The sequence below is a fragment of the Callospermophilus lateralis genome, chromosome 18, assembly GCF_048772815.1.
Source record: "Callospermophilus lateralis isolate mCalLat2 chromosome 18, mCalLat2.hap1, whole genome shotgun sequence".
Classification (NCBI taxonomy): domain Eukaryota; kingdom Metazoa; phylum Chordata; class Mammalia; order Rodentia; family Sciuridae; genus Callospermophilus; species Callospermophilus lateralis.
The window spans coordinates 8,392,982-8,405,409 of NC_135322.1; the positions used below are offsets into that span (position 1 = coordinate 8,392,982).

The window sequence follows — 12,428 nt, forward strand, 5'->3', positions numbered from 1 at the left end:
ATCCTTCTGTGCTACTGGGCACCTTAGCTAAGTGCCCCCCTTTTTATCTGTGACAGGGGTTGTTTGATGCCTGTGTTTCATAGATGCACAGCACAGAAGGAACGTAGGTATTCAGCCTTGACGGGTGTGTGTTGATTTTTGTGGTGATGTTCATGGGGACTGCCTCTGGGTGTCATGTGAGGTAGGCAAGAGCTCTACCCCTGCGTTACATCTCAAGCACTGAGTATTCCCTGTTTTGAGATGGAGTCTTACAAACTGCCCAGAGTGACCTCTAAAATGCAATCCACCTGCCTCAGTCATATAGTAGCTGGGCCCAGCCTGAACCCCGACCTCTGGCTGAGTACTTATTGACTTGGAGGGTTGAACATCTGAACATACAACACACAGGAATTCCCGAAACTCCAGGTATTTGAATTTTGAGTGGGCCTTCCTCTCAAATTACCTCCAGAGCTGAGGAGAAGCCACCTCATGGAACCCAGGTGGCCGTCCTGCCAGTCCTCAAACAGCCTGAACGTGTCTCCATTTCAGGTCACTTACATGTTGGCTCTGTCTGCCACAAGTGTTCCTGAAAGATGGCAGACCCTCTCTCTCCCTCTCCCCATTCCTCATGTCTTAGGAAAGCCCTGTCACTGGCTCAGACGGCCCTTCTTATCACTATCTAAAATGGCGACTCCGTCTCTCCCTCACCGTGACGTGATGCTCCACAGTGGGTGTCTCTGCCTGACTCCACACTCTACATTTGATCCGACCTACGTTGACATTCATTTCTGTGAATGGGGGGTCATTATCTTTCTCCTCACCGTCACTGCACACTCTAGGATGTGGGGGACTTGGCTTTAACCATCTACCTCCAGTCAGACAAGACGCTCCCTGACAATGGGCACATGACCAACCGCCATTGGCTGAGTTCATAGGCCAGGCCTTCCTCAGAGATTTGGTGTGAGAACCTTGGGACTCTATGTGGAGAGAGCCTTCAGGCCCAAACAGGGCAGCTGCGGAGCTGTGAAGAAGAATGACTGTTGCTGCCCCTGAGCCTAGTGCCCGTGACCTGCTCTGTGATCCTCATAAGGAATGTCTGATGTTCACACCTGCCAGAGAGTAGGCGAGAGTGATTTCCAACGTCTTTTCTGTGGCTGACCTTCATGACTGTGTGTTTTCACCAGTTAGTTCTTCCCATTAGAACTTCTGGATCTGAAGAGTTGAGAGCCAAGTTTAGGCCTTGCTGGAAATGATGCCTGAGATGTCCAGTTGCCCAGCTCTGCTGCACTGAGAACAGTGTGAACAGCCTTGTTGGTGGGCTTGGGATAACCCTTACCAATGCCTTACTGTTCACAGATCGGGGGTGGGATTTACAAGTAGCTCATGGAAAAACACAAATAAAATACACTTATTGTGTTTAGATCACATTTGGTTTGATCGAAAATCCTGGGTCTCTGTCATGGTGACCTTGAACAGTCAGAGGTAGAGTGTATTTAGACTTTACCTTCATTACAAGATTATTGAGAAAAATTTCATAACACCTACCAGGGGCCAATAAGTGAACAGTCCAGTTCAGTTCTAAATGTATCCTAGAAACCTCGTACCTTTGTTTGTGTCCCTCTTGCCAAATAGTGCTTTAAATATGGGGAAATTGGTCAGGGGAAAACCCAGGGTCACTTATAGGAGAACAGGAAACTGTGTCCTAAGTCTCAGTCAATTCCTAAGCACTCATTACACCTCAGCTCAGGTAAAACCCTGTGTTAAATGCAGTCTAGAAATGAGAGCTCAGAATATATCGTTCCTTTCACCACTGATGTACATTTTAAAAATCCCAGACAGAGCAATTGTTATTTATGATGTAAACACCACCAGAAAGAAGAATAAACTAGTCTGGAAATAATGCTCCTCCAGATCCTCATCACAACACAATCTGGAGATGCACGTAAAGAAAAGGAACCCTAGGTGCTGCTACATTTTATTTCTTGTTTTAAAAATCAGAGAAAATTCTGGGTGACATTCATCTTACATTGGTAGAATTCTGTCTGTTTAAAATTATACACTATTTTTAAATGCCAGGATGTGACAAAGTGAATAGGGAAATTCCACTCATTTTTACAAGCAAGTGATCAGAGAAGCAAAATACAGGCCCCAGAATGAAGAAAGAGGTTTTAAATTCTGTCAGAGCTTTGTAGGTTCACATAGGAGTTGGGTTCATGCAGAGAAACCCACCCATGTGTGGAAGTTTATTTCGCTTCCTGATCCCCTTCCCCACATGCCCCTCCCCTTCCATTCTCCTCCTCTGACCGACTAGAAGTCCTTTTGCTCTCGATTATCTTATATTCCATTGTTCTTTATGTTACCCTCTCCCCCCGCCCCCTTTCCCTGTAGAAGTGGTTTGTATGTGAAGAGCCCCTCAGTCCTGACATGTCCCAGGACAGGAAGACCTTCACTGTGTCCATGGAAGATCCTGGATCTGGCAGAGCTCACTCCCATGGGAACAGGTCTTTGGGGAAACCCGCCATCTTCTCCTGGTAAACTTCATCAAAGGCTTCAGCTTGGGCCACTGTGAGGTGATTCTTCCAGTCCCCACAGATGCCTGGAAAACATGAAGTAGACGCAGATCAGATCCAGGGAGAGGTCTTAAGACGGCTACCTCCTCCCTGCTCTGTCAAGACAGCAGAGTGACCCCTGGGACATGGTGAGGCCTTCTCCTGCCTGGCCACCATGCGCATTTCCCCTCTCCCTGTCTGGAAGGTGGTCCTGACTGCCCTTCTCTCCAAACCACCCTGCACAGAATCCACAAGCAGCGATCCTGGCTATAAATCAGAACACCTGGACTGGAACTAAGTCTGACCACTTGTGTTTTGAGCCCTTTGGCCCAAGCTAACAAAATTTCAGACCTGGGTGATGAGAGCAGGTCAGTAGTCTCTCTGCCCTGGCCAATCCCTGTGATCAGTTCTTCGGCACAAGGAACCCATGGTGAACCCTTTCCAAATCCAGTGGCTCCAGTCCCTGGGGGCTCAGAGTCTCCCAGGACGTCCACTCTCCTTCAGCCAAGTTCCCTGGTGCTTTGAGGCTCTAGGTGTAGGGTCCTTGTTGGTTGGGACTCCGTCCCTGGGACTGCCCATTTGCTCTCTCGGCTCCATGACACAGTCTTCTGATTCAGCTTCAGACCTGCCAGGCTGCCCCCTCCTCAGGGTGTTTACCTTCCCTGCTCCTCACCCCAGAGTGCTGTCCTAGCAGACACCTCCACCTCTGTCCATTGGCCTCACTCATGTGTTTACTCCATTGCAGTGACTCAGTGGGGCTCTCAGCTCAGAACCATACATCTCCATCCTCGTTCATAGCAATGATCAAACATGATATGTTCTGTGTACTTCCTTTTTGAATGTGCATAAGGTATGTATTTCTAACATATTAGGGTATGAGATCATTTTCACAAATTGCCTAAGAATTACTGCTTAAAGGAATTACACCGTATGTGCTCAATAAATATTTTTTGAAAGGACTGATAAAAAATGAGGAATAGACTAGCATAATACCCTGCTTTAGAGTCAAATATTTTAAAAACTCCCTGGAGGGGTTACCCAGTGACAGGGTGGTGGTGGTGACATGGGTGCTAAAGATATGGACATGATTCTTACCTTTACTTATGTGATTACAGCATTATGCATCATATACATTAATTTTCACATAGCAGACTGATCTAATAAATTAATAAAAATGTAACAATAGCTAACCCAATGAAAGATGTGCGTAAAACAATACACTCAGATGAATATAAAGTAGCCGCCTGTGTCACATGTCATGGCTGTCCTAATACCACACATGACTCATAGTTCTCCTCATTAGTAGGACAATCTTTACTGATTTCTTCTGCTAGGCCTGGGCTCTTCCCTGAGTCCCATCCCCATCCCTGTTTTGTGGCTCTGGGTTCCAGGCTCACTGGGTGGCAGGAATCCTGACCTCCTGAGTATCCCTTGAAGCATTTAGTGTATTGATTCCATGGGGCACCGTTTCAGATCCATGTGAACTGGAGGAATATGACAAAACAGGTCCTGCCACTACTTGGAGCAGACATTTTCAAGGCCTGAACCCAAGGGTGGGGATATGATTCGTCTTTCCTCACAGGAAGGAGGCCTTACAATGTCTCATGGCTAATGCCCTCCTCTCTTCTCTCTCCAGTCGTGTCTTTCTCTGTGTCTCCCTCTCTTTAGGGCAGTGCTCTGTGGCAAGTCACCAATGGAGTGGCCCAGACACCACCATCTCCAGAACCCCCTCCTCCCCAAGACTGAGTCACCTTCCCAGGAACCTGCAGCCCATCCCAGGCCCATGACACAGTTTTCCTGAAGGGCACGAGTGGCTTTCTGGGCCATGAAGGGCTCAAGTTGAAATGTCCCCACACCTGCATTCTTAGTGCCGGGGAAACACAAGATGCCCACGTAGGCTCACCCACTCTGAATCCAGGACACTTACCTTTTCTTGTAATTAAGAAAGGCTTCCTAATGAAAGCTTCAGGCAACATTTCAAAGTTGGACATCTTGTTTTGTCTCATGACTTGGAAGGAGCTGTTCTTGAGGACGGAGTCCAGTTCTTCTGGACTCAACTTCTTTCCCAGGAACTGACAGATCCTCTCTATGGCGCTCCTTGGGTCCTACATGTGAACGTGAAGAGGGAAGCTGTGAGCGGGCAGGAGAGCAGGACTTGGAGGATGGGAAGGGTGTTAGGAGGGCTGTGGGGAGGAAGGGGAGGGGAATGACATCAGGATGGGAGCAGCCTGCTGGGGACCCAGAGCAGGGAGGCAGAGACAGGGCCAGCAGAGGGCTGAGGTCTGTGGTGACTGAAGATCACAGGGGCTTCCAGGAGGCTGAGTCAGGACACCCCAAAGGCAGGGGCTGGGGTTTCTAAGGAGACGCCTGAGGTTTCAAGATAAGGCAGGGAGACACAGTGCCCAAAGGCTAATCCTCACCCTAAGTGATCCTGCGTCCCTTGACTGACTCTTAATAACACACGGGGCTTTACAATGTCTCCTTAACTTGACCCCATGATTATGGATGGGTTTTCCTGGGAGATCACAGCAAGGGAACAGGTCGTTATGAGAAGAGAGGGTTTCCTTGGAGACCTAGACCTCCTGTCAGCACCACAGTCCTTTATTATTGTCATGTTTCCACGAGCCCCAGTCACCGTGTGACAAGAAGACCCAACTGTGGCAATGAAGTAAGCACAGGTTGTTGGTTGGAGAGGAGCATCACAGGAGTGTGCAGCTTGCTGCTGAGGTGGCTGAAGGGGGCACCAAGGCTCCTCCCTGAGGACCAACCTCACCTGAGGACACAGCAGAACAGGAAGCAGCTGCAGGAAGGTGACCAGGGTCCCTTCTCCAGGGGAACAGATGCCTGAGCCTGTGGCACCTTCTCTGTCCCCAAGGCACACCCACAGGACAAGGGTTTTCTAAGGTCTGCTCACTCCTTTACTTTTGTTCATTTTTGACCACTTCTGAAAAAGCTTCTAAATATTTTAAAGCTTCCTGTTCCATCTGGACCTGTGAGCCCCCCTCAGAGCCCTGGGCATCTCTGTGCAGTTCAAGGGCAGTTTTTTCTGCACCAGCAGAAAAATAGCGTTAGGCTAAGTACCTGCTCAAAGTGTGACGATCCAATCAGTGTAAGTGGCACATCTGCAAACTCAGATGACGGTATTTATTTAGTTGGGAACATTCTAAATCCTCTCCGTTTTCTATTTTGAAATATATACTTAGTTACTCTTCTCCTCAGTCCCACCCTGTGCCTCAGGTCACTGGAAGTCATTGCTGTTCCCAGCTGTACCCTGCACCCACCCACCAGGGCTGAGCTCATCTGCAGGCCCTACCTGTTACTCCAGCCCCTGACCCCTCACAATAGTCACCCAACGTGGCACCTCACATTCATGTCACTTTGTCAGTCAAGGGGGAAGCCAGAAAGGTGGACCTAACTCTGGGATTAGTGCTTTCTGCCCCACCCCCTCTGATGGCTAGGTTTCTGGGAACAGAGCAGGTCCTGCAGGCAGAGACCTTGGCAGCCCTAGGAGGTGGCATAAACCGTGGCACTCTGGTTGAGCAGTCTGATGGTACCTGCCTGTTTCCCAGATACTCGGAGGCTGAGGCAGGAGGACCAAGAGTTGGTGGAAGGGCCCTTTAGATGTTGCCAGATGCAATTAGTTGGAAGATAGGAAGAAAGAGCTTGGAGCTTGGGGAGGGTCTCACAGAAGCAGGGAAATGGAGGCCAAAGGCTCATCTCCTCTCAGTGACCTCCACAGCCTTTGCTTTGACAGGGAACATGGAAGGGAGACACTGAGGACCAGGGACTTCAGGGAGAGTGAGGATGTTGGGGTGCTGTAGGCGCCAATATGAGAGGGGGCTCACCTTCTGCAGCTCTTCATAACTCAGCAGTAGGACATTCTCCCTCTCTCTCATGGACATCCAGCCACGAATGTGCTCGAACCATGATCCATAGGGCACTGTGGGGCAGGCAGAGCTGTGCAGGTTACACACTGCAAAAACAGGACTGAGCCATCTGTGTCACTCTACACACACTGACAGCTTGATTCATATAATATTGATCAATGCTGCTCAAACTAGGTAATGAAATAGAGAGGGGAACCTTTCCTGAATTCATTCTATGAAACTAGTCGCATACTGATACCCAACTGGGAAACACAGATCAAGTAAGAAAACAACAGACCAATATTCCTGTTGAACACAGATACAGAACAGCTTATTAAAATTTAGCAAATCCTATTCAGCATTAAGATCATACTCAGGACATGTGTTCACACTTTAAGACTGTACGTCATGAGATGTTGATTTCAGTCCAGGGATGTAAGGTTGGGTCAACACAGGCAAATCCAGAAATGTTAACCACATCAATAGAATTTGCCTTGACAGAGGAACTTGGCTGAGCATCATGAGGCTATATGTGACAAACCCCAAACCAACATCATCCTAATCGAGGAAAAACTGGGAGCATCTCTCCTACCATCAGGAACAAGCAAGGATGTCCACTTTCACCACTGCCATTCAACAGAGCTCTAGAAACTTGAGCCAGAGGTGTTGGCAGAGAAGGGAATCAAACCTCACCAGTGGGAAAGAAAGAAGCCACGTTATCACTGTTTGCAGGTGATAGTAGGCTCTGCTGTGAACACCCAAGAACCTTTCCCCCAAAACTCCTAGAACTGATCAATTAAGGAAAATAGCAACATACAAAATCAACATGCAAAAAAAAAAAAAAAAAGCACTTTTCTTCATCACGATAATGAATGTGCTGAGGAAGAATTAAAAAATGCAATTTTTTTCACAAAGGTTTCAACAAATACCCAGATAGAGGAATGTGATGATGCAAACCTGTAATCCCAGATACTCAGGAGGCTGAGGCAGGAGGATTGAGAGTTCAAAGCCAGCCTCAGCAACTTACGGAGGCCCTCTCTTTAGATAAAGTATGAAAAGGGGCTGGGGAGGTGGCTCAGTCATAGAGCACTTGACTAGCACCCGCAGAGCCCTGGGTCTAATCCCCAGTGCCATAGAATAATAATAATAATAATAATAATAATGCTGAAGTTATCATGTTTTAAAGTCTATCCAGTCTCAAATCATACTGAAGAGGTATAGTAACAAAAAATTGTGCTAATATCAAAACATTCACTTAGATCAGTAGATTAGAAGAGAAGACTCAGAGACAGATCCACACAGATAGAGTTAAATGATCCTCAAGAAAGACACCAAAAGCAAATGTTGGAGAAAACAAAGCCTATTTAACAAATGGTGCTTGGAAAACTGAATATCTATGGTTTGAAGGATGAAGTTAAATCCTGCAGAAAAATCAGCTCCAACTGAATAAAAAAAACAGGAATTAGACCATAAACACTGTAACTACTAGTGGAAATCATAATGCCTATCCTCCGATCTGTAGGTGCAAGCGTTACTTCTATAAGACTCCTAGTGTTCAGGAAAGAAAACCAAGAGTTGATAAATGGAAAGGCTCAAGTTGAAAAGCTTCCCCAATGCAGGACCAATGTGATTCTGCAACCTGTATACTCAGAAAAATGAGAAATCGTATTCCATCTGATTTAAATGTACGACATGTGAGGTTATTGTACTGTCACGTGTAACTAATTTAAAAAAAAAAAAAGGTTATACACAGCAGAGACGAGACAGAGAGAGAGAGGGCTCACAGAAGGGAGCAAAACCTTTTCCAGCTAATTTTCTGAGAGAAGATTAACATTCAGAACTTAAAAAGAACTAAAAAAATAAGTTTATTATTATTATTTATTTCTTCTAATTAGTTATACATACAGTAGAATTCATTTTGATCCATTGTACACAAAGGGAGCCCAATATTCATTTCCCTGTAGAGGTTCACCATATCTGCACTCTCACATGGACTTAGGGTAATGATGTCCATCTCATTCCACCATCTTTCCTGCCCCCATGTCTCCTCCCCTGCTTTTCCCAATCAAAGTTCCTCTCTTCTTCCCCTGACCACCGCCCTTGCCCCTTTTGGTTTAGTGTCCACTTATCAGAGAGAACATTTGGCCTTTGTTTTCTTAGGATTGGCTTATTTTGCATAGCATGATATTCTAAACCTCCATCCATTTACCTCAAATGCTATGATTTTATTCTCTCTTAATGCTGAGTAATAGTCCATTGTGTATAAGTGCCACAGCTTTTTTATCCATTCATCTATTGAAGGGCATCTAGGTTGCTTCCAAGTTTAGCTATTGTGAATTGAGCTGGTATAAATACTGGCGTGGCTGTGTCACTATTGTCTGCTGATTTTAAGTCCTTTGGGTAAAGACCAAGGAGTGGAATAGCTAGGTCACATGGTGGTTCCATGCCAAGTCTTCTAAGGAATCTCCATACTGCTTTCCAGAGTGGTTGCACCAATTTGCAGTGCCACCAGCAATGTATGAGTGTGCCTTTTCCCCTTACCACATCCTACCACACTTCTTGTTGCTTGTATTTTTGAAAATTGCCATTATGACTGGAGTGAGATGAAATCTTAGGGTAGTTTTGATTTGCATTTCTCTACTTACTGGAGATGTTGAACATTTTTTCAGGTATTTGTTGATTGATTGTATATCTTCTTCTGAGAAATGCTTGTTCAGTTCCTTAGCCCATTTAATGATTGGGATAAGATGAAAAATCTTAACACCAAAAACCAAATAACCAAATCAACAGATGGGAAATCACAATAATTTCTCAAAAGAAGAAATACAATGGCCAACAATTTTATGAAAAAAATTTCAACGTCTTTAACAACCAGAGAAAAGCAAATAGAAACTACATGGGATCGTGTCTCTCTCCAGTTACAATGTCAATCATCAAGAACACAAATAGTAATAACCACTGGCAGAGATTGAGTGAAAAGGAGCACTTACACACTACTGGGATTGGAGACTAGTACAACACCATAGATATCAGTCTGAAGTTTCCTCAAAAGACTAGGAATGGAGCCAGCATGTGCCCTAATCATAGAGCTCCTTGGGATTCATCAAAACAAAGTCAGCACACTACAGCAACACATGCACCCCAGGTGGACAGCAGTTCAACTCCCAGCAGCTGAGCTCTGGGACAGCCTTGGTGTCCACTGACTGATGAATGGATACAGAGAATGTGGTTCATACACGTAATGAATTTCACTCAGTCATAAAGAACTAAATTATGTCATTTGCAGGAAAATGGATGGAACTGCAGACCAGCATGCTGATTGAAACAAGCCAGACTCACTGAGTCAAGGGTCATCTGTTTTCTCTCATATGTGGAAAATATGCAGAAGGATAAAATAGGTATACCACAAAACAAGAGAAAGACCAGCAGAGTCCAGGACAGAGACCTATATGTGAAGAACACTCACCGTTTCCTTGGATGAACCATTGAAAATACTGTTCCAGTGACTCTGGTTTCTTACATAGTTTTGTCATAGTCCAATGATAATAACTTGACACAAGAACATCTTTGGGATTTCTCATGATATATATCACCTTAAATTAGGGAAAATGAGAAAATGAAAAATCAGTCTCAGTCATTTCCCCACCTTGATCTTGATCTTTCCCTGGGCAGTTCTTCCTTAATCTTTATTAAAAATGATGGGTTCCTTTAATAAATTAGTTATCACATTCATTCGCCAAATATACATATTATTATTATTATTCTAATTTACATATAACAGCCGACAGCATTACACTTCTTAATTTGTTAGATCTTGGATATCCATGGTCTGTACTGATCACCCATCAGCCAAGGGGAGCCTGGAGAGGCTGCTGATCACAGAGCACAGTGACGTGCAGAGGGCTGGCATCATTACCTAGCTAGCCACGACTCCTAGCAGTCCCCTGGATGTGAGCATTCATCAGTGTATGCAGGTGTGCTCCCTACATACAGGCAACACTGACTTGGGTGCTTCCTCGTACCCAGCAGGAGGCTGTGATTGAGGGAGTATTGGCAGACATCTGTAAGAGCTGGGACACTGGGACACTCGAGTGTAGATGCAGTTATAATTCTGGTTACACATGGAATGTGGTTTTCTAAGATTCTGACTTTAGCCAGTCATATTACCCCTGAATTCAGGTGAGGCTAATCTGCAGAATGGTCCACAACCTTGCACTCAAGTGTGGTCTGGTTGTGGCCACTGGGAATTGCAGGCTCACCCAATCTACCCAGTGAGCACTCACCCCAGCAAGATCTGCAGGGTTACCTAGGCACATGGAAGGGGAAAGCATGGGCTGAACATTAGGCACTGACCTTGGCCTTGGAAGTGAATAGAGACTTGGGGAACAGATGGAAGGGGAGGTGAGAGGTCATGAGTCGCGGGCCCTCTCTCTCATTTAAAAGTGTGTAACCATCATCTGTCTCGATCCAGGGTGAGCGATCCCAGAGGAGCTCAGATCGAATCCACTTGGTATCACCATGGGAGTGAATCAGGCAGAGAATTTCAACCAACCAGTGTGTTCCTAGAGAAGGAAGGAAAAGTGATGGTCACTCACTTCAACCTGGCTTGTGAACAAAATTATGATAAAATACATAACATGCACTTGACCATCTGCCCATGTTAAGCATGCCATGGGGTGGTGCTGAGCAGCGTTCAGCATGTTCCTGCTGTTGCTCAGCCGATGTCCAGAAGCTTTTTGTCTTGAAAAACTGAAACTCTCTGCTCGTTAACCACATTCCCTACTAATTCCATCTTTCAGGCCCTGGAACCCACCATGGGGCTCTCTGTTTCTGTGAACTTGAATACACTTTGCTCCATGGATTCCTATAGTATTTGTCCATTTGTGCCCATCAGACTGCACTTAGCATGAGGCCCAGTATTGACCTATATTGTAGAAGGAGTCAGCCTGTCGTCCTGGTTAAGGCTGAATCTTACTCCATTGTATCAACTCCCCACATTTTGTTTACGCGTTAAACTACCAGTGGATTTTTGGTAGCTTCCAGCCCTTGGCTCTTGGCTGAGATCCTTCTAATATGTCCCAACTTCCCTTGACTTTCCAACCTCGTGTCCCTTCACAGGTCATTGGACCCAACCTCGCCCAGTTTGCAGTGCTCCTGCCCCCAGCCCCTCTCCTGTAGGTGCATGACACATGTCCTTTCAGTCCCTTGAATTTTCCAGGCTCTTTCGGATTCCCAGGCTCTGTCCATGCCCACCCTCCTGCTCTACAGTACCCTCCACCACAGGACCTCCATTCCGACTTTTCCTTCCTGTTCAGGTGGTATTTCACCAGGAGGGCTTCACAGGCCACCCTCTTCCATCCCCTTCTCCATGCCACCACACAAATGCCCAAATCTGCTTACGATTCACTCCTATATCTCCCTCTCATACCTCAGATGACCCCTGCTGAGCACTTAGTCACTCTGTCCTACTCTGGATGCAAGTGGCCTGGGGCACCGCCCCTTCTTCCCTAAAGCAGGGGTCCCTGGCATGGAGAGGGCAGGCCATCCATCTGCTGAGTAAGCGAGGAACTCAGCCATCGCCTTTCCCATTGATGGTCCCTGTCCTGTTTCCTTACCTGATTTGGGGTAGGTCACCAATACTGTGTCTTCATCCTTTATCACAAACTGAGCACATGCTTCTTTCAAAACTTCATAGCTATAACCAATCACAGGGAAACGTATCCCTTCAAACCACAAGTAGCCATCTGTCATGGTGATGAGCTCTCTGTGCGAGGTGCAGGGGTTCCAGCTGTATCCACCATTGGATGTTGGGGGAGGTACTGGGAGACTGGACTTTGAAGTAAAGTCAAAAGAATCATTAACTTTTCTTGTTGTCAAATTAACTGGGTGATTAAACAAAAGTGTGACCAGTGATCAAAATTTCTTTGCATTGAGCAATTTTGGACTCATTCATGGATCCTCAGGATCAGGATGTGAGCATGTGTTCATGGGTGGGACCCCATAGCAAGTGCTGCAATAGAACCCCACTGATGGA

General features: G+C 46.0%; 1 protein-coding gene across 1 annotated transcript; it reads right to left on the bottom strand.

Moving 5' to 3' along the window:
* Window positions 1-2,462: 2,462 nt before the first annotated feature.
* LOC143383806 (sulfotransferase 2A1-like) lies at window positions 2,463-12,145 on the bottom strand. Its single transcript, XM_076838746.1, has 6 exons — window positions 12,010-12,145; window positions 10,748-10,956; window positions 9,861-9,987; window positions 6,374-6,468; window positions 4,456-4,633; window positions 2,463-2,575 (listed from the first exon to the last, which is right to left on the bottom strand). The coding sequence occupies exons 1-6, from the start codon at window positions 12,143-12,145 to the stop codon at window positions 2,463-2,465; spliced, it is 858 nt and encodes a 285-aa protein (XP_076694861.1).
* Window positions 12,146-12,428: the final 283 nt, after the last annotated feature.